At 43.7% G+C, this 27,769-nt stretch overlaps 1 protein-coding gene across 1 annotated transcript in view; it reads left to right on the plus strand.

Moving 5' to 3' along the window:
• CUBN (cubilin) overlaps window positions 1-27,769 on the plus strand; it is a 324,986-nt gene that overhangs the window by 147,677 nt on the left and 149,540 nt on the right. The window contains exons 29-31 of the mRNA XM_079772268.1: window positions 2,180-2,361; window positions 14,164-14,338; window positions 17,207-17,376. Coding sequence (XP_079628394.1) covers window positions 2,180-2,361; window positions 14,164-14,338; window positions 17,207-17,376 — 527 coding nt within the window. The remainder of the gene's footprint in view (window positions 1-2,179; window positions 2,362-14,163; window positions 14,339-17,206; window positions 17,377-27,769) is intronic.

Genomic DNA, 27,769 nt, shown 5'->3' on the forward strand with positions numbered 1-27,769 from the left:
ATTAAGCACTCTGACAGCCAAATCACCTGCTTAGTGTCCTGGCCCCACCCACCACTTACAAGCCTGATGACCTTGGGCAAGCCACGTGACTTCTGTGTGCATTGATTTGCTCATTTGAGAAAAGCAGATACTAATAGTACCTGCTTCATATGGTTATTATGAGAATTATAATGGAAAACACTTGTAAAACACATCTAAGCACTCAGTAAGTGGTGACAAGTTTTTACTGTGTACCAAATTAATTATTTGTTGTAATGATTTGCCTTAATCACTTTCTACTGTATGATATATAAACATTCATAACACATAGGCTGCCGTCTTCTTCCGTACTTGTGTTTTATGTATTGGTTTTTGTTTGTTCTTTGGTTTTTAGATATAAATTGCCTGGGTCAGGACCTGTATAATTTTTTAATAGAATTATTTTTTTTTAGAAGAGTTTTAGGTTAATTGCAAAATTGAGTGGAAGGTAAAGCTCCCATATACCCCCGTTCCCATAAATGCACAGCCTCCCCCATTATCAACAGTCCCCACCAGGGTGGGCCATTTGTTACAGTTGACGACCCCACATTAATACATCCTCATCCCCGGAGTCCATAGGGTTCACTCGTAGTGTTCTACATTCTATGGGTTTTGTAATATATTTGGCATTTATTCCTTTTAGATTGGTATATTTCTCTTATTAATATGCACTTACAATTCTAGATCTAATCCTGAAAAGCACTTAGAAATAATGTATTAAATACAGAAAACTAAAGACTGAGAGACATAGTGTTCACTGTCCATTATACTTTTTTAAAAAAAATTTTTAAATTTTTAAAGTATTACATATAGTATTACATATGTCTCCTTTTTCTCCCATTAACCTCTCCCCCCCCCCCACACACACACATGCCCTCACCCCCTAGCGTCTGTATCCATTGGTTATGCTTATATGCATGCATACAAGTCCTTTGGTTGATCTCTTACCCCCCACTCCCTCCCCTGCCTTCCCTCTGAAGTTTGACTGTCCAATGTTTCTCTGTCTCTGGATCTGTTTTTGTTCATAGTTTATGTTGTTCATTATATTCCACAAATGAGTGAGATCATGTGATATTTATCTTTCTCTGACTGGCTTATTTCGCTTAGCATAATGCTCTCCATATCCATCCATGCTGTTGCAAATGGTAGGAGTTCTTTCTTTTTCACAGCAGCATAGTATTCCATTGTGTAGCTGTACCATGGTTTTCTAATCCACTCATCTGCTGATGGGCACTTAGGCTGTTTCCAAATCTTAGCTACTGTAAATTGTACTGCTATGAACATAGGGGTGCATATATCCTTTCTGATTGGTGTTTCTGATTTTTTGGGATATAGTCCCAGAAGTGGGATCACTGGGTCAAATGGGAGTTCCATTATTAGTTTTTTCAGGAAACTCCATACTGTTTTCCACAGTGGCTGCACCAGTCTGCATTCCCACCAACAGTGCAGGAGGGGTTCTTTTTCTCCACATCCTCGCCAGCACTTGTCATTTGTTGCTTTGTTGATGATAGCCATTCTGACAGGTGTGAGATAGTACCTCATTGTTGTTTAGATTTGCATCTCTCAGATGATTAGTGACTTTGAGCATGTTTTCATATGTCTCTTGTCCTTCTGTGTGTCCACTTTCGAAAAGTGACTATTTAGTTCCTTTGCCCATTTTTTGATTGGATTGTTTATCTTCCTTTTGTTAAGATATATGAGTTCCCTATAAATTTTGAAGAGTAGGCCCTTATTCGATATAACATTGGCAAATATGTTCTCCCATGTAGTGGACTTTCTTGTTTTGTTGATGGTTTCTTTTGCTTCTATTATACTTCCTACTATGAAATTCTTACCTACATATAATGAAAAAAAAAAATCTAAAAATCAGAATGACATTTTGAAAATATTACCAAAGGTTTAATGTGGTGAGAATAAGAACTGAAAATTATTGCACAAATAATATAATCATGATTTTAAAAAATAATAAATGTAATAACCTGTAGCCATGATTTTTCCTCATTGTTTTATAGCTGCTTAATTATAGCTTTATTGTAACTTTATGGTTTTTCTCTTAAAATAGTCATCTGCATTTTCAATTACCTTTTGATAGTTGGATTGTTAAATTCTTCCCAATGTCCAGAGCTCGCTTGGAACTGACTGAGCCTTGCTGTTTTAACAGGTTGTGGTGCAGAGTTGTCTGGGGCCATGGGCTCCTTCAGCAGTCCTGGATACCCGAACACGTACCCCCCCAGCAAGGAGTGTATATGGTACATTCACACTGCTCCTGGGAGTAGCATTCAGCTCACCATCCATGACTTTGATGTGGAGTATCATGAAAGCTGCGTGTTTGACGTCCTGGAGGTAGGAATTTACATTGTTTTCAGCACATTCCAAAATCTGGGGTGGAATTGGAAATCACTGCAAAAATCCCTACATTCTTTCCAGTATTCAGATCAGTGTTCTATTAGAAATTTTGATGACATTTGCAGACACATGGGATTAACATCTCAGTTTGGGTTTCTCTAAAAGTAGTGCCTGAAGGACGTGGTGGCCAGCAGCTTCCAGGAGGTGATGCCAGGAAGCAGCCGTGAAGGCAGCACGTGAGGGAGGGTGCAGGACAAAGAGCCAGTGAAGGGCGGCTCTGTGAGCAACCCAGGCTTCATCCTGCTGGGACCCTCTGAGCTCCAGTGAGGACTTCTCTTCAGAATCATCCCTCTCAGGACACCAGGCTGAAGCACTGGTCCCTGCACTCCCACCCCCAATGATGGAGGAAGTCCTTGGCATTGTTAGTGCCCCACACTTCCAGCCTGGGAAAGGCACTGGGGAGGCAGAGCACAGGGAAGGCCGTGGGCTGCGGGCACTGGGGTGGGGAGGGCAGTAAGCAGAGGAGTTGTCCATGGTACCTGCAGCTGCAACCTGAGCGGTTCACATGGGGCCAGGTGCAAAACACATCTGCTGCAGAGGCTTTTAACAGAATGGTCACTTAGACAGTCTGAGGCATTTTCCAACATTACTGCAAAGGGTTTATCTCAGACAATTACAATGGCCTTTGAGAATCTATTACAATCAGCTTTTTTTAAAAAAAATATTTTTATTGATCTTTTTACAGAGAGGAAGTGAGAGGAATAGAGAGTTAGAAACATCGATGAGAGAGGAACATCCATCAGCTGCCTCCTGCACACCCCGTACTGGGGATGTGCCCGCAACCAAGGTACATGCCCTTGACCGGAATCGAAGCTGGGACCATTCAGTCCGCAGGCCGACGCTCTATCCACTGAGCCAAACCGGTTTGGGCACAATCAGCTTTTCATTGCAGAAATCTAGTCATTAGGGGAATATACATATAGTAGACATCCTGAACTTTGACCTATCTGCAAAATTTAAGGCTTCTAAGTATGCACAAAACTGTCACCATAGGAAAAGGGATGTTATTGCACGTGACAGTCACAACAAGTGTTTTTCTCTATATATCTGGTAGAACTTAAACTCCATGAGGGTTGGGTATTGGGTCTGCTTTTGTTTTGTTTTACTGCTATTTCCCTAGGGCCACAGAGTACTTGGCAAATAAGTAAACACTCTATATGTATTTAATGAATGAAAACACAAATGTGTCTATGATTGACACACCATAATAGCACACATTTATGGTGGTTTACAAAGGGATTTTGATATCCATTCCCCCCATTTAAATATTCAATAATCCTGTGAGGTAAGGGGGGAATTTTGTCCCCATTTTACCATTGTCAAACAGAGGCTCAGAAAGGTTGATGGGTTTTCCCATGACTACTAGGATGGTGAGTGGAAGAGCTATTGTTATCGGAGGATTGCACAGGTCAAATTCCTCCATTGCTACTGAGAGTGGGGTATCCCTTTCCCCACTGGGAGCTTGGGGTCTGCTTTTTTCAATATCTTAAGAAAAAGAATTTTCTAAGACTCCCACAGGAGAATGAGATGGGGTAGAAAGGTTTATTCATGTGAAATTATATCCTTTGGGTAGCAAAGTCTCATATCCCTTACATCAGTCCTAGAAAATGTGTAGCCAGGGCTTCGGCAGAGCTAGAAGCAGAGTCAGTGTCCAGAATTTCTGTTTCATGGTGGAATGTAGTCCAGCACAGCATCAGGCTAGTCCCAGTCCATCAGTCCATTGTGTGGGTCCACACGTCCCTGAGCCATGTGGGCAAATGCAGGGGAGTGTACCCCATGCAACAGGAGAGCCAGGAGCTCAAGAGGACCAAGAGCACCAAGAAGGAGTACTTCCTTTGCTCAGGAGTTTAAATATCAAATCTTCCTGTGCTTGCAGTGACCATGCCTACATGCCTATTCTGGGTATGAGTGACAGGCAAGCACCTTCCCACATCACCCAGACCCTATTGGGCATGCGTCTATTGTCCAGTCCCTTTCCCCAGCAATATGCAGGAAACAGACCTGGAGAGTGATAAACTGCAGCTTCCTGGCAAAGCTGTACAAATGCCGTGCCTCTATTATCTGGCCTTCCCTTTACTCCTTTCCTGTTATTAATCAATAGCCAGGTTATTACAGCAGTATTACTATGAACTGAATGCATCCACCACTCAGCACTTCATGTAAAAAGATAGAGGTGGACACTATGCAAGATATTGAAATGAGTAGCAGGTATTTTGTGGAATCTTTAACACTTAAAAACTTTAATTACAAAACAGTTTCTTTCCTTGAAAAAAAAAATGGGGTTTTCAAGTCATGCCCTCACTGAGTGGTTGCAGTCTCTAGGAACTTCATTTAACAGCTCAAGTATCTCCAAAGGAGGATAAGCTGCAGGGAGTGAAATCAGAGACAGAGCTGGTAAGTCTGTGGGCAAACCCATCCCCTCATCATCATGTAAGTTCTGTTGCCAAGTCATGACTCCATCTTGGAAGAAATGGTTTTCAGGAGGAGAGAACAAGGTGGCAACTGAAATTCACACTCACAGTATGCAGTGCGACTAACACTCAAATGTGGAATCTTCAGATGGTCCCCCTTGCTAGCAAGGGTATTTCTCAGTTGCATAAAACCCTTGACACTTAGAAAGGGCTGGCAGCAGGCTTTTCCACAATGTGAAATGTTCCAAAACCTTCATGTTCATACTCCACAGCGTAGTTGGCAAATGTAAATAGGTTCATTGTGCTTTGGGCTTTGTCACACCCATTACGTGAGAAAGCAAAAACTGGGACTACTCCCTGCAAGCAGCCTGGGGACAGAAGGACAAAGCACTCAAACCGGGCACTCACTGTGCCTGAACAGGAAGGGCTGTGAGAAGTGGCTGCAGAATGCTTAGGGCTTATGTTTTTAGGACAAGGTAGTGTCCCAATGTTCCATCAAAATCAGGGTTTGGAGGGATACTTTGAGTCCCTTAAATATTTTGTGAGTTTTTTCTTAAGGCTAAAATAAGTATCTTCCTTACTTAAAAAAATTATATATATATATATATATATATATATATATATATATATATATATATATATATATATATATATATCCTACCTAATAATAGACAAATATGCAAATTGACCATACCTCCGACACACCCACAAGCCACGCCCACCATCCAATCAGAGTGAGCATGCAAATTAACCCAAACCAAGACGGCTACAGCCACAGAGAGCAATGTTTCCTAGGTAACAGAGGAAGCCAAGCTTTCCACCTGCCCTTGCCAGGCCTAAGCCTCCACTCAAGCTACAAAATTTCAATTATAGAAGGTAAACAAATTCAAACAAATGGCGGCAGAATGGAGCTTGAGAGAGCAGGCCAGGGTTGCCACCAGCAACAGGGGAAGCAAAGCTTTCCGCACACCCTGGCCAGGCCCACCCGCTTAAGGCAACAAAGTTTCAATTATAACCCCAACACAAATGGCTGCCGGCCTTGGAGGGAGCCCCAGGCTTGGCTCTGCTCCAGGCTACAAAGTTTCAATTGTAGAAGGAAAATAAATTCCAGATACCAGGGCCTCCGCTTGGGTTGCCAGGGGGCGTGGCCGGCCTGCAAACCACCACAGGCCTCTCGCTCAGGCCGCCCCACACCCCAAGGGAACCCCCACCTGATCCAGGACACCCTTCAGGGCAAATCAGCTGGCCCCCACCCCTGTACCAGGCCTCTATCCTATCTAATAAAAGAGTACTATGCAGATTGATCATCACTGCAACACACAATATAGCTGCCCCCATGTGGTCAAAGATCCTGCCCCCATGTGGACACAAGATGGCCACCACAAGATGGCCAGCAGGAGAGGGCAGTTGGGAGGCACCCGGCCTGCAAGGGAGGGCAGTTGAGAAGGACCAGGCCTGCAAGGGAGGGCAGTTGGAGGTGATCAACCCTGCAGGAGAGGGCAGTTAGGGGTGACCAGGCCGGCAGAGGAGGGAAGTTGGGGGCAAACAGGCTGGCAGGGGAGTGGTTAGGGGGTGATCAGGCTGGCAGGCAGAAGCGGTTAGGGGCAATCAGGAAGGCAGGCAGGCAAGCAGTTGGGAGCCAGCAGTCCTGGATTGTGAGAGGGATGTCCGACTGCCCGTTTAGGCCCGATCCTAGTGGGCAGTCGGACATCCCTCGAGGGGTCCCATATTGGAGAGGGTACAGGCTGGGCTGAGGGACAACCCCCCTCCGTGCACGAATTTCGTGCACCGGGCCTCTAGTATATATATAATTGATTTCAGAGAAGAAGGGAGAGGGAGATAGAAACATCAATGATGAGAGAGAATCATTGATCAGCTGCCTCCTGCACACTCCCAATAGGGGATGGAGCCCACAACCTGGCATGTGCCCTTGACTGGAATTGAACCTGGAACCCTTCAGTAAGCAGGCTGATAATAATCCTGTGAGGTAAGGGGGGAATTTTGTCCCCATTTTACCATTGTCAAACAGAGGCTCAGAAAGGTTGATGGGTTTTCCCATGACTACTAGGATGGTGAGTGGAAGAGCTATTGTTATCGGAGGATTGCACAGGTCAAATTCCTCCATTGCTACTGAGAGTGGGGTATCCCTTTCCCCACTGGGAGCTTGGGGTCTGCTTCTATCCACTAAACCAAACTAGCTAGGGCGCTTCCTTACTTTTTGTTAAAAAAGTCTTATTTGACCTCTCTTCAAATATTCAAATCAGGTGGAAAATGCTATAATAAATTGCACTAATAATGATCCTATATAATAAAAGGCTAATATGCAAATCGACCGAACGGCGGAATGACTGGTCGCTATGATGCTCACTGACCACTGGGAGGCAGATGCTCAACACAGGATCTGCCCTCTGGTGGTCAGTGCGCTCCCGGGGGGGGGGCGGGGCAGGCAGGTTGGGGGGGGAGGGCGGGAGAGGAGGAGTGCCGCTTATCCAAAAGCCAGGTTCACCGCTGGCAAGCGCAGCGGAGGTGGCGAGAGCCTCTCCCGACTCTATGGCAGCGCTAAGGATGTCCAACTGCCAGCTTAGGCCTGCTTCCTGTGGAGAGCAGGCCTAAGCCATCAGCTGGACATTGCGAAAGGGCACAGGCTGGGCTGAGGCCCCCCCCAAGTGCATGAATTTCGTGCATCGGGCCTCTAGTTGTTGATATAAGAAACATCCAAACCTGTAGAGAATTTTTATGAGTTTATTTGAGCCAAACTGACAATTGCTGAGAAGCAAAAATCTCAACAAATACTCTGGAGAATGGCAGTTTTTCAGCTTATTTTATACATTAGAGTCAAAGGAGGGGGCATAAGGAGGGTGACATGAAATCCATTGGTGGTAGATTAGGGAGGTGGGAGAAAGCAAAACAGGAGATCTGTGGGATTGGATAAAGAGTAAAACAAGAGAGATGCATACTTCTTTTACTTTGGTGGGTTCAGGATAGTCAATAATTAACATTTAGAGCACCATAGAAATGGTTTTGGGGGAACAAGATAACCATGAGCAGTTCTGTGGTCTCTTGCTCTGAGGGGTCTGTAAAAGGAGATTACTCTGACATTATCAAGGTTTGTTATCTTAGATGCAAAACGACAATAGACAGGCTCAGTTAAGGTAAAGACTGACCTTTGTCAAAGAAGCTACAGGCCTAGGCTGTGACTACCCGTCATGACCTGCTTTTTAGTTAGGAAGTTTTGTGTTCAGACCATCCTATTTGCTTAGTTTTGGTATCTGAGTTTTACGGCCTTCCATGCTGGCCTCCCCGGAGCTTGTCAGATTGAGTATGTGGCCCCTTTTTTGTCTACATGATAGAATGATTTTTTCCATCCCTCAGACCACAGATACTGATAACGTGTTAGCAAGTGGTTTCAAAATTTGTTACCCTTGGTAGGTGTGTGGCCTAGAAGCACTGCTGACTATGTTGACCCATCTGTTCTCAGCTTACACATTTTCCTTTCCTGTCGTGCTGAGAGAGCCAAGTAGGACCTCGCTGTATTGGACTTACTTGGTTTTCACCAAATTTAAGCAGGAGTCAATGTTTTTCTCCCTCAAAAATCCGTGTCCAGATAGTGGCCAATTGCATTAATCAAAAGCCATTCGGTTACTCATAACCCTGGAATGCTGACTTAGATTATAACAATAAATGGAGCTAACAGAGCAGAAAGAAATGCTCAAAACAGATTAAAACCATAGGCTTTGAAATGTTCCATATCCCAAGAATTTGCTAAAAGCACATTTTTAAATCTCTGATCACCAGACCAGTTCTCTTTCCCCTAAAGTTTAGTCATATGCTGTAATCGAATGAACCACACCCTGAAATTCTTTCCAACTTTCCCTCTTTTGAAGAGTCATATGTTACCCGTTGGTGTTATTTGTGGAAGCCAAAAGTGCCTTTCTGTTGTTTGGGCCGTGGAAACACTGGCTGATTTTTCTTTAGTTTCTGAGAAAGGAGCCCGAACCGGCATAAAGCAGAAAAGGAAATCCACTCCTTGGTGCAATAAACCTAGACAATTGCGTGATGTGGGCAGTTAGCTCCCTCTGGTCTCTGTGCTGGTCTTTTGTGAGCCCAGCCCAGTAAGAAGGGAAGCAAAAGTGGTAGTGTTTATTCTTAGGGAGGCTTCTTGGTCAAGCCAACTCACATCCGTTATGTTTGTACTCTCAAGGGGACCCATGAGCAGGGAAAACAAAGAATATTTTGCCAATGTGCAAGTTTTCTTTGTTAGAACTAAACCCTGGTACCCGATGTTCTCTCCAAATACGTGCTGCCTATTGGGCTGGGATGATTAGGAGCACATGCTGTCAGTTTCATGCTCCGAGAACTGCGCCCAGGGCGAGGGGGGCGGGGAGACCTTCAGGAGGGGAAAGGACACTCTAAACAAGAAGCAGTCTTGCTTCTTGCATTTGCATATGTGTACGTGGAAAGGGCCACACAGGGCTCTTCCTGAAGTCCTGCTTTGGATGGGACGGAGCGGGCCACACAAACAGCTCCTCCTAATGAGAGTAAGCGTGAAGCTGTCAGAGCTTCATTCCTTTGCGATTACAGTCCTTGCGCTCAGGCCTCTGTGCAACAGCAGTTTCATTCATTTTGGCCTTTCCCGCATGACTGGGGGAATTAATTGGACAAAGAAATCATTATAGATTCAAATCACATACGCCCCCAAAGCAGGCTTGCTGTTCTTACCCTCTCTCCCCAGAGAACCCTTGAGAGTTTTCCCTATCAGTCAACTGCTTCCTTGAGGGTGGGCAAGGGCAGGGGGCCCCAAGGATGGGGGGAGAGTAACTGGAGGTGGAAAGCAGCACGGATCACGGATCACAGAGGTGGGAGGGCGCACCACACAAATCTTACTGAGCACGGCTTTCCTGGTTCCCATCCTGAGCATAGAATTGTGAGCGTACATGTGGGGCAGAGGGAAGGACCCAAATACTAATATGCTTGAAAACTGTTGTCCAAAATTGTCTTTCTTCCACAAATTTAAGTTTCTCAAGACCTGACAGTAGGGGGTTAATATCTTCTTCTTTTTTTAAAAAAAAAAAAATTATTTATTTATTTTAAAGTTGAAAATGCTAGCACTTATTCCTTTAGCCCAATATATCAGTGCACAAATATGCTAAATATAAAAGAGAGAATCATATGATAAACTCAGAAACAGCCTCTGATTCTAAATTCTGCCAGTTTTCTTATAATATGTCATCTTATTTATCTCTCTGAAATTAAGGGAAACTGCCTTATTTTCTTTTTTGTTACTCAAAATCCAGAGCATCCTGTTCAGTGATGTTTTATCCAGTTTCATAAATTTTCAATATTTTATTTTCTGCAATCATTTTCTTTTTTATAGATATGTATTTATTGCCATTTTATTATTCATATTTTTGACATCCTCTCGCCCCCTTCTTCTTAAAGAAGACCCTTTAACATTTCATGTAATATTGTCTTGGTGGTGATGAACTCCTTTAGCTTTTTCTTATCTGAGAAGCTCTTTATCTGTTCTTTGATTCTAAATGATACCTCTGCAGGGTAGAGTAATCCTGGGTTTAGGACCTTGCTTTTCATCACTTTGAATATTTCTTACCACTCCCTCTGGCCTGTCAAGTTTCACCTGACAGTCTTATGGGTAAGACTGCAAAGGTAACTAACTCCTTTTCACTTGCTTCTTTTAAGATTCTCTTTGCATTTAACCTTTTGCATTTTAATTATGATGTGTCTTGGTGCGGGCCTCTTTGGGTTCACATTGTTTTGAGAGTTTCTGCACTCCCCAGACTTGTACATCTATTTCCTTCACCAAGTTAGGGAAGTTTTCTATCATTATATTTTCAAATAGTTTTTCAATTTCTTGCTCTTTCTCTTCTCCTATTGGCAACCCCATGATGTGAATATGGGTATGCTTGAAGTTACCCCAGAAGCTCCTCACACTATCCTCATTTTTTTTTCTTCTATTCTGAGTGGGTGTTTTTTGCTTCCTTATATTCCAAATTGCTGATTTGATTCTTGGCTTTACTTCTCTACTGCTGATTCCCTGTAAATTTTCTTCCTCTCAGTTAGTGTATTCTTCACGTCTGACTATTTTTTATGGTTCCCATGTCCTTTTTATAGTGTTGCTCTCACTAAGTCCTTCAGCATCCTTATAACCATTGTTTTGAACTCTGTATCAATTAGTTTGCTTGTCTCCATTTCATTTAGCTCCTTATCTTATTCTTTCACTTGGGAGCTATTTCTTTGTCTCCTCATTTGGGTTGCTTCCCTGTGTTTGTTTCTATGTATGTGGTAGAGCTACTACATCTCCCAGGCTTGGCAGAGCCTAATGTAGTAGGTGTCCGATAGGGTCCAATGGCACAGCCTCTCATTCAACTGGGCTGGGCACTCCAGGTGCATGTCCCTCCTCCCCTGTCCCCTCTTCTCCCTCCTCCCCCCCCCCACACACCCGCGGCCTTGTGGGCTGTGTGGTTGTAGTTGAGCCTTGATTGCTGTTGGCAGCTAACTGGGAGGGATTTATCCTCAGGTCGAGTGGTTGTAAGGACTGGCTGGGACCACTGTGAAGGATCAGCTGTACAGGCCCCTCAGCCCTGCACAGAGCAGGACTTACTTAGCAGAGCTCTAGTGCCCACTGAGCATGACCTTTGGGTGTGTCACTGGTGGAGGTGGTTGGGTGTTGCTTCAATGTAGTCTGAAGCTGTCTACCAGGTGCACTGGCTCTTGGGCCTCCTGGGAGGTGCAGGTCAAGGTCAGCCATCACCTGTGTTCTGCCCAGGGCCTCCTGGCATGAGCGACAACGTGACCTGCAGATGACTGCTATTGTGTTGGACTTGTGGGTGCCCAGGAGAGGCCAAGCTACAAACCAAGGCCAGCTGCTGCTAGTGCTGGGCCTGGGGCTACTTAGCAAGTGTTAAGGGGCACACCGAAGACAGATACTGCTTTTTTGAGAGATTTTAGGAAAGTGTGAAGCATGAGCCATGACAGGCCATTTGTATGGAAAAGCCAGTGAAAACAGCTTGGGGAGACCTGAAAGTTGGTGGGCTGGGGTTTCAGGGAATTACCAGGGTGGAGCTGACAGTATGGTCAGGTTGATGGAGTCTCAGATGCAGAACAAACTGGTCCCACACCCATGTGTGTCAGATAAAAATAGGGAGAGAGCCTGGCTGGTGTGGCTCAGTGGATTGAGCATGGACCAGCTCTGTCAGGGGAAGGTTAATGAAAGGAACAACGGCCTTTGCCAGCACCTCTGCTGGGAGGAAGCTGCCCTCCAGTCCTCACTCTGATGCCAGACAATTCAGTTCCTACTCATATGTCCCTGGTGCCTTTTGAGCTGCTGGCCCAGTGCTGGAGCTCAGAGCAAATGAATCCAAGTGCAAACCCTTTAATAGGAACACTTGGGACTCTAGAAGCCCTCCGTCTTAAGTGGTAAATTTCTTCATGCCACAGTTTAGACCTTTGCATTCAGCCCAATCCCTGTTGGTTTTTACAGCCAGAGGTTATGGTCTTCTCTTCCTGGCACTAGAATCCTGGGCTGGGGGCCTGGTGTGGGCCTGGAACCCCTTGCTCCTTAGTAGCTGAGATATACCTCCCTATTTTTAAATGTTTTTTTTAATTGATTTTTTAGAGATAGGAAGGGAGAGGGAGAGAGAGATAGAAACACTGATGTGAGAGGAACATCCATCAGCTTCCTCCTACATGCCCCTACTGGGGATCGAGACCCCAACCCAGGCATGAGCCCTGACTTGGAACTGAACTGGTGACCTCTTGGTGCATGGGTTGATGCTCAATCCATTGAACCACATTGGCCAGGCTCGCTCTCCCTTTTTTATCTGACACATGTCGGTGTGGGACCAGTTTGTTCCACATCTCCACCCCTCCTACCAGTCTTGATGTCACTTCTTCTTTATATGTTTAGTTGCAGGATTCTGTTCAGTTAGATTTCAGATGATTCTGATAGATGGTCGTTCTGTAGTTTAGTTGTAATTTTGATGTGGTTATGAAAGAATATGAGTACTGCATTTACCTATGCCGCCATCTTGACTAGAAGCCTAATTTTATTTTACTTAAAAAATGTTTTTTAAATCCTCACCCAAGGATATATTATTGATTTTACAGAGAGGAATTGGAGGGGGGGGGGTGTGAAGAGAGAGGGAGAGACATCAATGTGAGAGAGAAACATTGATTGGTTACCTCCTGTATGTGCCCAGACTGGGTATGGAATCGCAACCTAAGTATGTGCCCTGACCAAAAATCAAACCTGCAACATTTTGGAGTACAGGACGATGCTCCAACTGACTGAGCCATCTGGCTAGGGCCTTAATTTTATTTTTTAATATCTTCTGTTTGATTATCATCCCCACCCCCCTCCATGCAACACATACACTGGATAAGCAGGATTCACTGGTATGTGAGGTATCCTGGAGGCCCGGCCTGGGCTGGACTAGACTTGCTTGCAAAATGCTGGATGTGAGACCAAAGGGTTACTTGAGGGGGGAATGCATCACTGGGATATTAGATCCCAGTCAAATAGACAGTTGCAAATTGGAGGAGCCTAGGTCTGAGGACAACTGAGATAAATCTAGGGGAAACCAGCCAGAGACTGAGGCAGCGTGCACAGGGCAACTCCTGAGCAAAGCTGGATGCTCTTGGTCATATTCCTGAGAGTGGGCATGCGGGAAAGGAGAAGGATTCCTTTCCTGAGGATACCATAGAACACACTATACAGGTTATGTTTCCACTCCTTCTTACGAGATCGGCATGGTCAGGGTGGTATGGCCGTAGACTCACTCCTTCTGAAGAAGCAGAAATATTAATTAAATACCTAATCTTGTAAAATATTCAGATTACAAAGTGGAAAATCCTAAAAATATAACTGGGAGATCAATAGCCTTCAATGAACTTGATTTTCACCAACAAATGGCTTTGAAGTACCTAGAAGAGTTAGAAAATCAGACTTGATTCTGCATTATCGACAATGCCTCTGCCAAAGAAAGCAGGAAATCCTTTGAAGACATGAAAAAGAGGAAGAAGGGAGGTAGGGGACACTCTGGAATCATCTATGCAGTTCAGCTCTGCAATTCTGGCTGATAAAATAAGCAAGCATTTTGTGGGTGGTGGAACTTGTGAGTTCCCAGGGCAGAGGGAGTGCCTGTGAAAATCCAGCTCAGGTTTACAGTTCATCCCCACCCGGGGAGGCTAAGACTCCAATTTCTAGTGATAATAAAGTCCAAGAGCTGGTGGCAAAATGAGTCATGGAGGGCTATATTTGCTCAAATATTTCTCCTAATTTAAGTCCTTTTTTTCCTGCATCCTATCCTAGATCTATGGAGGCCCCGATTTCCACTCTCCCAGAATAGCCCAGCTGTGTACCCGGAGGTCACCTGAGAATCCCATGCAGGTCTCCAGCACAGGACATGAGCTGGCCATCCGATTTAAGACTGACAGCTTCATCAGTGGGAGGGGTTTCAATGTCTCATGGCAAGCCGTCCCTGGAGGTGAGTGAACCAAAGAGAAATCTCCAAGTACTGAAGCCTCGCCCTTGTGAACTTTGGTGAAATGATTCGAGAGAGGTATGAAGGCTCCATCCTGACAACTCTGTGTCTTCCCAAGTGGTGAATACTGCTTTGGCATATACTCTTTCCTAAAATATGGGGTAGAGTTTAACTTCCAAAGAGTCACGGTGCATGTGAAAACAAGGAACATAGTATGTGCATCAATGGTGAGAGCAGGAGTGGGTGACTGGTTAGATTCACTTACTCTCTGAGGACTTGTGCCTGTTCACCAGGGCATCAGCAAAGTGGTAAATTTCTTCATGCCACGGTTTAGACCTTTGCATTCTTGGCAAATGTCAAAGCTGTAAATGTTAAATTTGTGAATTCCAAGGAATTTACAGGGGTTAGAGAGTGACATTCTGCCCAGGAACTTAGGCAGTATGAATAAATTACCTGTTGCAGATTGTTTAACTAAAAAATTAATGCACAAAATAGTTTAGCAGGTGCTAGTTAACCTGTACAACTACTCATATTATCTGCATTTATTGAATGCTTACTATGTGCCAGGAACTTTACTAACTATTCTATAAGATTCATCTCATTTCCACCCTGGGAGGGTAGTTCATTTCTTACACTCATCATAGTAAAGAGGAAATCAAAGCTTAGAGAAGTTAGTGACTTCTAGAAAGTGCCAAAGCAAAAATGTAACCTCAAGTTACCTTATGGCCCCACTTTTGTAACTCTTAAGGTAATACAACAAGTATATCTCATGTTTCCTAAAGTCAATAATGTATGAATTTAATTATAATTATATATTATTTAGATTACCTCAAAATGATTTGCAGTTATTAGAAAACTAGAAGCCCAGTGCATGGATTCGTGCACCGGTGGAGTCCCTCGGCCTGGCTTCCGAGGATTGGGGCAAAACCAGCTCTCTGACATCCCCAAAGGGGTCTCCGATTGCGAGAGGGCGGTTCTCTGATGACGCACCCCAGAAACGAGCTCCCTCCTCTCTGGTTCTGGGTGAGTCACCTGAGAACCACAGCTGCCAAGTCACCACAGCTCAGCAGCTCTTGCATTGAGCGTCTGCTCCCTGGTGGTCATTGCACATCATAGCTACCAGTTGGACAGTCGGACGGTTGCTTAGGCTTTTATATATATAGATAATACTGAATTTTTCCGTTATTGGTTTGTATCATTATCAATCCAAGAAATAATGGATCATGGAGGTGGACATTAATGGGTATTTGATAACATAAGAATAAAAAACTGAATAAATGTACCAGGTCCAGAATACTAATTTTGTTTATTGTTAACACTATTACAGATGTCCCCCATTTTCAGACCCTTTGCCCACCTCCACCCAACTCCCAGCCCCTCTCTCCTGGCTTTCACCACACGTGAAAATGGTGTTTTCTGTGTTCATGGGCTATGCATATGTAATTTAAAAGGCAGATATTAAATTATTTATAAAAGCATACATTGCTGAAGTAATCAAAATTCTTGGAAGGAGATGTGTTAGTCTTACAGTTTGCTATATTTTTAGAGAAACATGACAAGGCATTTTATAGCTTTATGAAAACACTAGAGGCCCAGTGCAGGAAATTCATGCACGGGGAGAGGGGGTGGTTTGTGTCCCTCAGGCCAGCCTGCACCCTCTCCAGTCTGGGACCACTTGAGCGATGTCTGACTGCCCGTTTAGGCCAGATCCCACCGGTCAGTTGGACATCCCTCTCACAATCCAGGACTACTGGCTCCCAACCATTTGCCTGCCTGCCTGCCTGATTGCCCTTAACCACTTCTGCCTGCCAGCCTGATCAACGCCTAATTGCTCCCCTGCCAGCCAGATTACCCCAACTGCCCTCCCCTGCAGGCCCGGTAACCCCTAACTGCCCTACCCTGCTGGCCTGGTTCCCCCAAACTGCCCTCCCTTGCAGGCCTGGTCCCCCGCAACTGCCCTCTCCTGCAGGCCTGATAACCCACAACTTCCCTCCCCTGCCAGCCATCTGTGGTGGCCATCTTGTGTCCACATGGGGTCAGCCATCTTTGACCACATGGGGGCGGCCATATTGTGTGTTGGAGTGATAATCAGTTTGCATATTACCCTTTTATTAGAGAGGCCTAGAGGCCTGGTGCATGAATTAGTGCATAGGTGGGGCCCAGCCGGCCTGTCCTGATGGGGGCCGATTGGGCCAGACCAGCAGGGGGAGGGGCTTCAGGCAGTTGGCTGGCCGGCCCCACTCCTGATCAGGGTGGGGTGGGGGATGATCGGGGGCGGGGCCGGCCAGCCAACTGCGAGTCATAGTGGTCAGTCGTGCCAATCGTTCTGGTTGTTCTGGCATTCCGGTCACTTGGCTTTTATATATATAGATGATTTCATTTGCACGTACTTTTCAGTATTTTTAAAAAGTATATGTTTTTATTGATTTTTAGAGCAAGATGAAGGGAGAAGGCTAGAAATGTAGAAACATTGATGAGAGAGAAACATCTTGGATTGGCTGCCTTCGACACAGCACCCCCTGGGGATAGAGCCACAACTTGGGCATGTGCCCTGACCAGAAATAGAACTGGCGACCTATTGGTACTTGGGTTGATTCTCAACCGATTAGCCACACTGGCCAGGCAACTTTTCAGTACTTTTAAAATAACTTTTGGCATTAGTATTTAAAATATTTTAAGTATTTTCTTAGTTGTTCTTATTTGTTTGAATGAATGAATTAATGGTGAATATTCATGTCTTCAAAATGTTTAGCATAGACTACATAAAAGTGGTAGTCAAAGTATCACCTTGTTCTAAGCTACCAGGTTATGGGGTAAAGTTTTATGTATCAGGGATTCTTCTCATTAATTAATTGGGTTTTCTACCTGCAGGTTGTGGTGGGATTTTCCAGGCTCCCAGTGGAGAGATTCATTCTCCAAATTACCCAAGTCCTTATAGAAGTAACACTGACTGTTCCTGGGTCATTCAAGCGGAAAGAAATCACCGTGTTCTCTTGAACTTCACTGACTTTGACCTTGAACCTCAGGACTCTTGTATTATAGTAAGTGACACAAATTTCAAGCCTTGTCTAGAGTCAAATCTGGGTCAAAACATTGCCATATGAGCATATTTTGTGAATATATTAGTTGTATTTTGAACATCAAATCATAGGAAACCTACCTATTAGCAACCTAAAATATGAAGACATTTATTTTTTACCTACATACAAATCAGGAGGTAGATAATCTCAGGGTTGTTTAGAACTTCAATTTCTGCTCTACCATTCTTAGTGTGTTGGCTTTTTGTTTTGTTACCTCATGGAGCAGACCATCCAACCTTGGGAGAAAGCAGGGGAGGGGGAGGTTAGAGATCAACCGAAGGACTTGTATGCATGCATATTAGCATGACCAATGGACACAGACACTGGGGCGGTGGGAGCTTGCCCTCAGGGATGGGAGTGGCAGGGGCGGTTAATAGGGGAAAAAAGGAGACATGTAATACTTTAAACAATTTTAAAAAATGACTGCAGCAATTCCAAACATTTTTTAATGAGTTCAAATCTGAGAAAAGGGAGAAGAAATATTGTTAGTTGTTTCTATTTTGTATTTTTTTCATCAAAAAGGAAAATTTTTCCTAGAAGCCCTTTTACATATCATTGTCAAAAATTGGCTGCAATAAAGGTTAGGAAAGTATAGTGGAATGGAAGGATGAATTTATCATAACTACTTTAAATCAATTATTTTTAAGCCTCTGGGGGTTCTCACAGGGTTCTACTTTTCTTGAGATCAGGATATTTGAACAACTCTGGCTGATAGGAAAGAATATATTGGGAGAAGGGGGTGAGAGAGAAGGGATATGGCTACTAGTTGTTTAGATGACAGAAAGGTTCTGTTATTGCCAACACCTGTACCTAATGCTATATGCTTAATGTATGAGTAAATGAGATTGAATTTTGAGATTTTCTTTTTGGTTTTAATTTAATCATTTTTAACAAAAGGTTTTCCACCTCTTATTTGTGTTTTGTAACACTTTATTCAAATACCAACCAGATTCTCTGACCTAGCTAATGGATAGTCCTATTTTAGTTTCCTGGAAGATTCTTATACAAACTCCAACTGGATACCTTTCAAATTTAACTTAAGAAAAATCAAAATTTTTTACATTTTTCAAAGTAGTCCAGTCTAATGGTATAATTGTAAGTGTTATTTTATAAGATTAAATCATTAAGTACTTAAAAGTTCAGTTGAATTATGATTACATATTAACCTTCTAAATGAGTCTTCAGAATCTAAATTAGCAAAGCATTATACAAATTTAAGGTTTAGGATATCCACTTTCTGTAATGGTAACTTACACCAACTCTCCTGAAAAAGATAACTTAAAAATTTTGGATGATATTTAAAAATATCTTCTTAAGTGCAAGAAAGACCTCCCCAAGTAGTGTGAAATTTCTGAGTTGATGTCAGAGAGAGACTGGAGCCTAGTACTGGGACTGCTTTTGCCTATAGGGCATTTGCTGATCCAGAAGGAGGTAGCAACACTACTGAGAGCCTCTCAGGACAAAGAGGAGCAAAGTTCCAGTCCAGACCCTGAATAGTTTGGAGGCCCTGGTAAACCATCCTAAGTCCTAGGTAAAATGAGAGTAAAACAGCCTTCATAGAGGCCGCTTCTTAGCTTCAAGTCACCTGAGTGGCCCCCCAAATCTCAAGCCATCATAGAGTAATGATGGGAACCCTGTACTGCTAATGCATTTAAGCATTGGACATCCAGTAATTTAAGGGAGAAAAATATCACCTGCACCTCATTTCTACCCATAATTTTTCACATACAATAGCTAGTGTACCATCATATATATGAGAAGATAATATAACATAAATGAGACACAACATTAATAACAGACAGTGTAAACAATACACTGATATGCCAGATACTAAAATTACCAGACACAAGTTGGTAAACAACTATAGTTACGAAGCTTAGAGAAGTAAAGGTAAAACTTAAAACTTTTAGCAAGGGCTGCAAACAATAAAAAGTAGCATTGAAAGAAAGAAAAGGAATTAACTGAACATTTATAAGTGGATAAATACAGTAACTGAAATTAAATTCTCAGTGGAAGTTTTTTTTTGCATATTAGATACATTTTTTGCATTTTAGAGATGAAGATAGAAATAGTGAACTGAAAGGTAAATCAGAAAAACCTATCTGGCAAAAAATATGGATAAAAAATGCAGAGGAGTGGTAAAGACACACAGAGGGTAGAGTTAAAAATATATAGCATACATTTAATTGTAATTCCAGAAGGAAAAGAGAGAAAAATGGAACAGAATCAATATTTGAAGAGCTAATGACTAAGACTTTTCTAAAACTGATGAAAGACATCAACAAGACAAAAACAAGAATTCCAAGGAATCAAAACAGCCAAGCAGAATAAATAGAAATGCATAGTTATTTAAAAAAACAACAACAAATAAACAAAATCACCTAAAGATAAAGTCCATAAAACCTTGGGCAGTGGCCTTGGGGATGGAGAAAAAAGCCATATTGAAAAACTCTTAGAATGAAATTAGAGGCTAATTACATGGTGGAGGGTGGGCTGGGAGATAAGAGATAGAAGAGTTTAGACTATTCTCTTGAAGAACAGGTAATGGTGATGCCATTAACTGAGTAAATTCAACATACAATGGTGTGTGACTAAAACAAGACCTAGGTCAAAGGCACACCCAGCATGGATGCATCATTTGCCTCCTGTGGTCGTGAGTAGGCTTTCCCCCTCTACCTGAAATATAAACACACAGCCTGGCTTTTCTGTTAACCACTGCCTTATCTCAGCATGCAGCTGGGCTTGAATTAAACTGAAGTAAGAGGGAACAGATTGGAGGAAGTGAAACTTCAAATATGATCTGGTCATAGGCATGGAGATTGGAAAATAAACCCAAAGACAGGTGCTGGGAAGAGTCCAGTCTGGCATATAAGGTAAAAACCAAAAAGCATTAGTCCAAACAAGTTGTTGGAATCAGAACGTTCTGTATGAAGTAGTTGGAGTGTCCCTGCCAGTGGGCAAATGGGGCATTTAGAAGCTAATGCCACTAAGCACTTGGGTAACACACTGATATACAAAGTGCATTACCCCAGCAGTCCCCTGGTTAGGAAATCTAGCTCTGAACTGGGGACCTGACCTGAGTCTGGGTTTTGCCACTTTCTAGCTGGGAGAAAGCTAATCATTCCACTTTAGTTTCCTTAACTAGGAAATGGGATAGTAATAACATCTGTGTCAGATTTGTTGTCGGGGTATTTGCAATTATGAACATGACCTGCCTGTTACATAAAAAGTTCTCAGTTCCTGCTACCATAATCATAATGACACTGATGATGAGTGCCCTCAGAGGCATGTTTAATCAGCACCAAGAAGAGGAAGATGTCCTGAGCTACCAGAAGGGGCAGTGGCCTTAGGAGCCAGGGCCTCCCACCTGTGATCCTGGGCCTCAAGGTCTTCAGTAAAAGAAGAACCTATATATGAATCTTTGTCATAGCACAGTGCCTAGCATTCAGTGTACCTAGGACTCAAAAAATTATAATAATAATCAGGAGAAAACAAGAGTGACTCATTTAGGCCTGGAAGCCAGAGAAAGTTTCACACTGAAGATTGATTCCCTGGGGGAAAAGTGGTAGTGAGGCCCTGAGAGGAAGCTGAAGGGAAAGAATGAGGGCAGTTGTGCACAGAGGTGTGAACATGCACAGACGTTTGGGAATAGGAAAGGAGAGCGCTGTACTTGGAGTGAGCTATGTGTTGGAGAACATGTAGAGACCACGGGTCTATAGAAGACTCCAAATTGGACAAACTCTTATATGCTCTGTGAGGAATGTGAAATGAAAGTTTTCTGTAAAACAGAGGAGTAATACACTCAAAACCATGTTTTACAATGATAACAGACAGTTGTTACAACGCTGTTGGCAGAGAAAGATGGTAAAAAGGCTGTTTCGGAAGCTATGAAACCTTGGGCAGTGGCCTTGGGGATGGAGAAAAAAGCCATATTGAAAAACTCTGAGAATGAAATTAGAGGCTAATTACATGGTGGAGGGTGGGCTGGGAGATAAGAGATAGAAGAGTTTAGACTATTCTCTTGAAGAACAGGTAATGGTGATGCCATTAACTGAGTAAAAAGGCAGACTGCTGAGTTTGGAACCCTTATAGAGTTCAACACATAAATTCAGTGCTCTGGATGGGGTGTGGGCTGGACATATCTATTTGAGGATAATTTCTATATATTTGGATGGTTATTAACACCACAGAGGTAGGTGTGTCCACTTATAGGAGAATTTTGTAAAGACAAAAGGGCCAAGTAAACTCTGGAAAACAGTTAGAGGCAGATGAAGGAACAGAGGAGAAGGAGACCGAGGAAGGGCACTGAGAGAGAGCGGGTAGCATAGGTTGAAACAAAACCACTGGATTTGGCCTTTGATGACCTTGTAAGGACCAAGATGGTGTGTGTGGTAGTGGAAGACTCCAGACCTTCGCTCTTTCCCAGAATGATGGAAGTGAATGACTTAGAGGGAAGGCAAGATCAATGGAAAGTTATGTTTTTAAATATGGAGAAGCATATGCATATCAAAAGAGCAAGCTGCTGGTGGAAAAAGAGCAGCTGAATGTAAGGGGTAAATGGAATAACTGATGAAGGCATGTTATCAGGACAGAGCCTAGAGAAGAGACAGATTGGTCCTAATAATTTCATACTTTTAGAATGAGAAATTGGAACACACACCAACCGTAAGCTATTATTTTTACTTGCAAATGTATTGATTGAAAATTATATAAATCATATACAAACTAAAAATCATTTTTGCTTTTACAATTTATAAATCACCCTTATGAAAATATAAAGAAACGTGAAAGAGGACGTTTATGTTCAGGTAAATTGGGGCAGAGATCTGCTGTGTATGGTTGCCAAGTGGACTCAATTATGGAGATGGGAGGTCGGCAGAGGTTTGGAACCAGGCAGGCAATGTCCTGGCGAGGCTGGAGGCTTGGCTCCAACTTACAGTGAGTTGTCCAGGGATTCATGAAGGCAGGCATTGAGGCACCAGCCGTCTATCCTTTACAGCTCGATGGACACTGGATGTGAAACTTAACTTAATGTCCAATATCTTACAAAATATCTCTGCAGTTTCAGTTCATACAAAGCCAATCATTCATTCTGGAGACATGCAAATTAATTTCATGGTCCTGTCGCTTATACAGAGTCATTGGCAAAGAGAAAAATATTCAGCTGCCAATGATGTTACCAGATAATGTTTGTGTTCATGGAATTTTTAATAGACCTCAAGTGTACTGTTTAATACTGAGGTAAATTGTGCTTGGATGAGACCAGCCATCATGTGTGAGGGTTTTTTTTTCACACTCCCATAACATTTTGGATCATCAGAAACAGAAATATTAATTTTTACAGTCATTATGGTTAATAATCATAAACACATAGATACATAGAATGTTAAAGTTGGAAAATGAGAGATTAGAAATAATTTACTGTCATCTCCTTATTTTTAAAAAAGAAGAAAACTGATGTTCAGATGGGTCAGCATCAATGCAAGGTAGAAATTAATAGTAGGATCGGCACTAAAATGCAAGCAAGTCTAAAGTAAGAATAAGTATTATGGTAAAATATAAAAATTATAGCTTATGTACAGGGAACTGAATGGCAGAATAAAAGACAACTAGGAAAATAGGGAGAGAGAATAAAATTAGGGTTACTTTAGAACATTGTGAATTCTCTTACAGATAAGCCCAACAAAAGGAAAAGTGTTAGGCTTTAACTATGAAGTGGACAGTGTCTCTGCTGTGAAGTGGGGTGGTCTGGGTCCCATCTGTCCATTCCGTCTTGGTGTCAACTAAGTGCTGGGCACCAGGCACTAGTGTGTGGGGTTGGCCCCACCACTCACTCTCTCGTGGCCTGGGGACCTCAGCGTGCTCGCTCACTTATGAAATCGAGTGCCTGGGGAACCCAAGCAGAAAGAGGGAAACTAGGGAAGAGGATCCTGTTTAGAGTCGTATTTATGTGTAGAAAGAGGAGAACACGGTGGGAGTTTGACGGAATGGACACTAAGGGTCAGGTGATGTCAGCAGTGTGTTCATTCCGGAAGTCACAGTCAGACCCGCCCACGCTAAACTTCTGGTCACCCTCTGGGGCGCATGTCCACCAGGCATTGGTTAGAAGAGCAATTCCACTTGCTCTACGGAGGAGAGCTCTTCCTGTAGTTGGCCTAGTCCCCAGTGGTGCCAAGTGGAGGCGGGGTCACCCCACAGGCAGCCCCAGGCTACCACTCCTGGTTTCGTGGAACTAAAGGCAAGGCTCAGCAAGAGGAAGAAATGAATGAAAAATTTTAAATGGAGCAGTAAAATACACAACCTCCATCCCCTCTGTATAACCCATAGCAGCAGACTTTGTATTCCAAAGGCGCCGATCTTTTGATGCATGGCTGGATAAAGGAATAAAGGCATTTTGCTGTCTCCACTCCTGTGATGATCAGTGGGAAATTGCAGGTGACACATTTGGGAATGTGCTGTGTAGAGTTCACTTCCTGGAACAGTTATTGATAGGCACTCTCACTATTTTGAGCCACATGAGAACTTAGATAACATCGCAGTCGTGTGTTTTCTAGAATTACAGGTTGCTATAGTGAAAAAAGAGAGACACTGAGTTTTCTGACTTCTGCTGAAATGGCAATGGCATCATGGGGTCCTAATGACAAAGATCGACTTGCACTCAAGTTTCCACTAATTTGGTGATCTGTTTGCTCCATCCCTTCACAGTGGCCAGTTTAATTAACCTCGGGCTCCTGAATGACACACATTGTGAGCAGTTCTTGTTGAGGCAGCAATGGGAGCACTGGTGAGGCAGGCCTGTGTATGGTCAACGTGAAAATGGCTCCATTATGTTGCCTTTCTGGAAGGCTGCTTTAAAGTGACCTCCAACTAACAGTTTAATTACTTCATTAGAGTCTCTCTTCTGAGCCTCAAATTCACGTAGCCCTGCAAGCGCTTATTGATCTCTGGGACAGGCTGCTTCTAGTTCCCTGTGAGAGCAGGGAGAGAAGTCAGTTCAGCAGCCCCTGTGGCCCCGGAGTCTCCAACCTCTGATTTCTGCATCCTCTTTGCTCAGCACAATGGAATGTCTGCCTTGTGAGAACCAGTAAGAAAGAGATAAAAGCAAGCAGGCCACAGTCCAGAGCCAGGCTCTCATCTGGAGAAAACACACACTCACTAGGGATGACCGAGCCTTGGACAAAGAAAGGGCCCAGGATGAGTAGCCGGTTTCTGTTCCGCAGCTTTTTGTACTGATCTGGGAGGAAGAAAGCAAAAGGTCTGGTTAGAACTGAAGAAAACCAGATGCCCCCCACCCCCACCCCAGAGCTGCAGTGTCTGTTTTTATGAACATTATTTGACGATAAGGTGCAGGGTGGAACAGGGCAAACACAGACTGCAATTTCCCCATTTTGTTTTATTTTTTTTAGACACTACCCAAGATGTGTTTCCTTTTAAAACATTGGTCATTTTCAAAACAGATCAAATAGACACAGGAATAATGGAACTCTGGGCTTCAAAGAGACAGTGGAAACAACTCTTCCTTAAATATTTATTGTTTTACAGATAATCCAAGACAGAAATCAATCTCTTCCTCCTCCCGCTCCCCTCCTTCTTTCTTCCCTCTCTCCTTCACTCTTCACCACAGAAAATTTACTTTCCATCTGAAACTTGAGGATGGTTTCTGATGATCTCTTTAAAATGTTTGTGACTTATTTTTGATAAACTGCTTAGCCCTTCTGCACGCCAGCTCCAAAGCAGGCACCAGACAGCTGCGCCAGTACTTGACATCCCAAAGCAGAGAACAATGGGAGGGAAGCCACCGTTCTCAGTCTGTGGGCCCAGGCTTCGTTATGCTTTGCTTACAAGTCAGCTCAGAATGTCCCTACAGGCTTGTTTCTTTGAGAATACAAGGAATTTTGTGGATTTCTTTTTATATTAACATTGGAGTCACTGCTTAGAACAGTTGCAAATTATTGGACTTGGTAGACTGAGTGTGATAATGTAGAACAAAGGACTACCAGTGACACTATCTATGAGGCGAGTGACTACACATTTCACTTGGTACTAATTTCAGGGCAGGGTAGCTGGAAAGTACCATGGACAGGAAACTGATGCTTCCTCCTCCCCACCCAAAAGAAAAGCTGCTAGAATGAGCAATGCTTTCCTCTCTGTCCTCGCATTTATGACTCTAACAGCTTGGATAATTTCCTGAGGGGTTCCCTTCCCTATCACTTGATATTTCCTCTCTCATAGAGCAGTTCTCATTCCAAAATGGAAATTCCATCAGCAGCTATGCTACCATATGTCATGTGTGAAAGTATTTCATGGATTCTCACCCTCAAAAAGGACTTTGCACCCTCATGGACATGATCTATTCTGTACCCTAAATATTTTATTCTTCAGCACATTTCTTACCCTGGTAAGTTTTAAGGCAATCTAAAGCAGTAGACATGTGTTGCAAGGAGTTAAACTTGAAGTAAAGAGTAAAAGCCAAGTTACAGCAGGGGCAAGGTGAGGAAAGAGGCCATGCTGGGCCAGAAAGGTAGGCTGTGGTTAGAAAAGGACAGGTGTGGATGTATATCTGAATTCAAGAATAGCACTGAGTTTAGGAATCAGGGACATAAGTTTCAGTTTATTATCGGTCCCAGGCACTGCACACTTTGTTACACAGTCTGCTAAATTAGCCATGCTGGGAATCCCATGCATGTTCAGTGGGAGGGAATGCGTGACAGGTGCCAACCACTGTGAAATCCACAGGGGCCCCAAAGAAGCATTTCTCAAATGCCACTCAGGATGCTTTATTGCAGGCCCGGATAAGTGAGAGGAGACTTCCATTCTACTTACAGAGCTCCCATGATTATCTTTCTAGGAGGCCACGGACATCTCACTTAGTTTCCTAGACTCATACTCTCTCAATATTCTATCCTCAATGGTGATACTTGACTTAGTCTTTTCAGTTGGTTTAATGATAACTGATCAGATGTCAGAAGGATGGGATCAGATGGATACTGTTTCTACACTGCTCAGTGTGTGCCTGTGAGCAAGTTAATTACATGTTTTCTGACCCTCAGTCTTACGAACTGAAAAATAAAGTTGTAGGAAGGATTGGATTTTAAAATGTATTTAAAGCATTTATCACAGTGTCTGGTACAGATAAGTGCTGGCTGCTACTCCTAATATTTCTGTTACTGCTACTACTACTTCTATTACTACTCATACTATTTTAAAGGTCTTAATTTATCTTCTAAAATTTGTGAACCTTAGGCACACAGAAATACAGAACTGGGTTATAATCCTCAGTTCATTGCTAATTATCATCATTAGTTTTAAAATAGATTAATTTTGCCTTATCTTAAAGTATTTTTATATCTTAAAATATATATCTTTATATATATACTAGAGGCCCAGCACACGATTGAAATCACGCAAGGAGGCACCCCCCGGGGGGCCGGGACCAGCGCCTGACCAGCGTAGCGCTGGCCCCCGTGTTGTGTCTGCTGGGGTGGGGGCATGCTCAGAACTGCATGGCAGCCGCTTGGAACAGAACTGCATGGCTGCCGCGTTGTGTCCACTGGGGTGGGGGCAGGCACTCCTGTGTGTTGTGTCTCCACTCTGGCCCGCTCACAGCCCCAGCCTCCCCGCATGGCCGCTGGGGCTGGGGGCGGCATGCAGTCCCCTCCCGCCCATCTGCATGTGCAGCTCCTCCTGAGTGGTCATGACGCCCGGCTAATTACCATATTTCCTGTTTATATATATACTAGAGGCCCAGTGCATGATTAAATCATGCATGTGTAGGGTCCCCTAGGCCTAACCTGCCATCCAGGCCATATCCACTGCCCCGCAAAGCCTAGCACGCTCCGTGGACACTGATAGCAGCCTGCTCCCCGCTTTTGATGGCAGGGGGTCCGCTGGTGCTGGAGCGGACAAACAGCTCCCCGTTTTTGATCGCAGGGGAGCTGTCTGTCTGTCTGCTGGTGCACCAGGCCTTTCAAAAGCCTCCGGCATGGCGGAGGCTTTTGAAAGGCCTGGTGCCGGAGTGGACAGACAGACAGCTTCCCCGCTTTAGCTCCCCGCTTTTGATGGTCCGCAGCAGGACGTGGGCTCGCTGCCCCAGAGGCCCCTTCTGTGCCGCAGCACAGCCATGGCACAGACGCTGAGCTCGCGCCGCCGCTGGCGATGCGAGCTCAGTGTCCCACTGGCCCAATCGGCCACCCCGGCCACCCCTGCTCCTCCCACTGGCCCAATTGTGGGCGTAGCGGAGTGATGGTAATTTACATATTACCCTTTTATTATGTAGGATATATATAGACTAGAGGCCCAGTGCACAAAATTTGTGCAGGGCGGGTGTCCCTCAGCCCGGCCTGCACCCTCTCCA

Source organism: Cnephaeus nilssonii, assembly GCF_951640355.1.
Source record: "Cnephaeus nilssonii genome assembly, chromosome: 1".
In the NCBI taxonomy this organism is placed as follows: Eukaryota; Metazoa; Chordata; class Mammalia; order Chiroptera; family Vespertilionidae; genus Cnephaeus; species Cnephaeus nilssonii.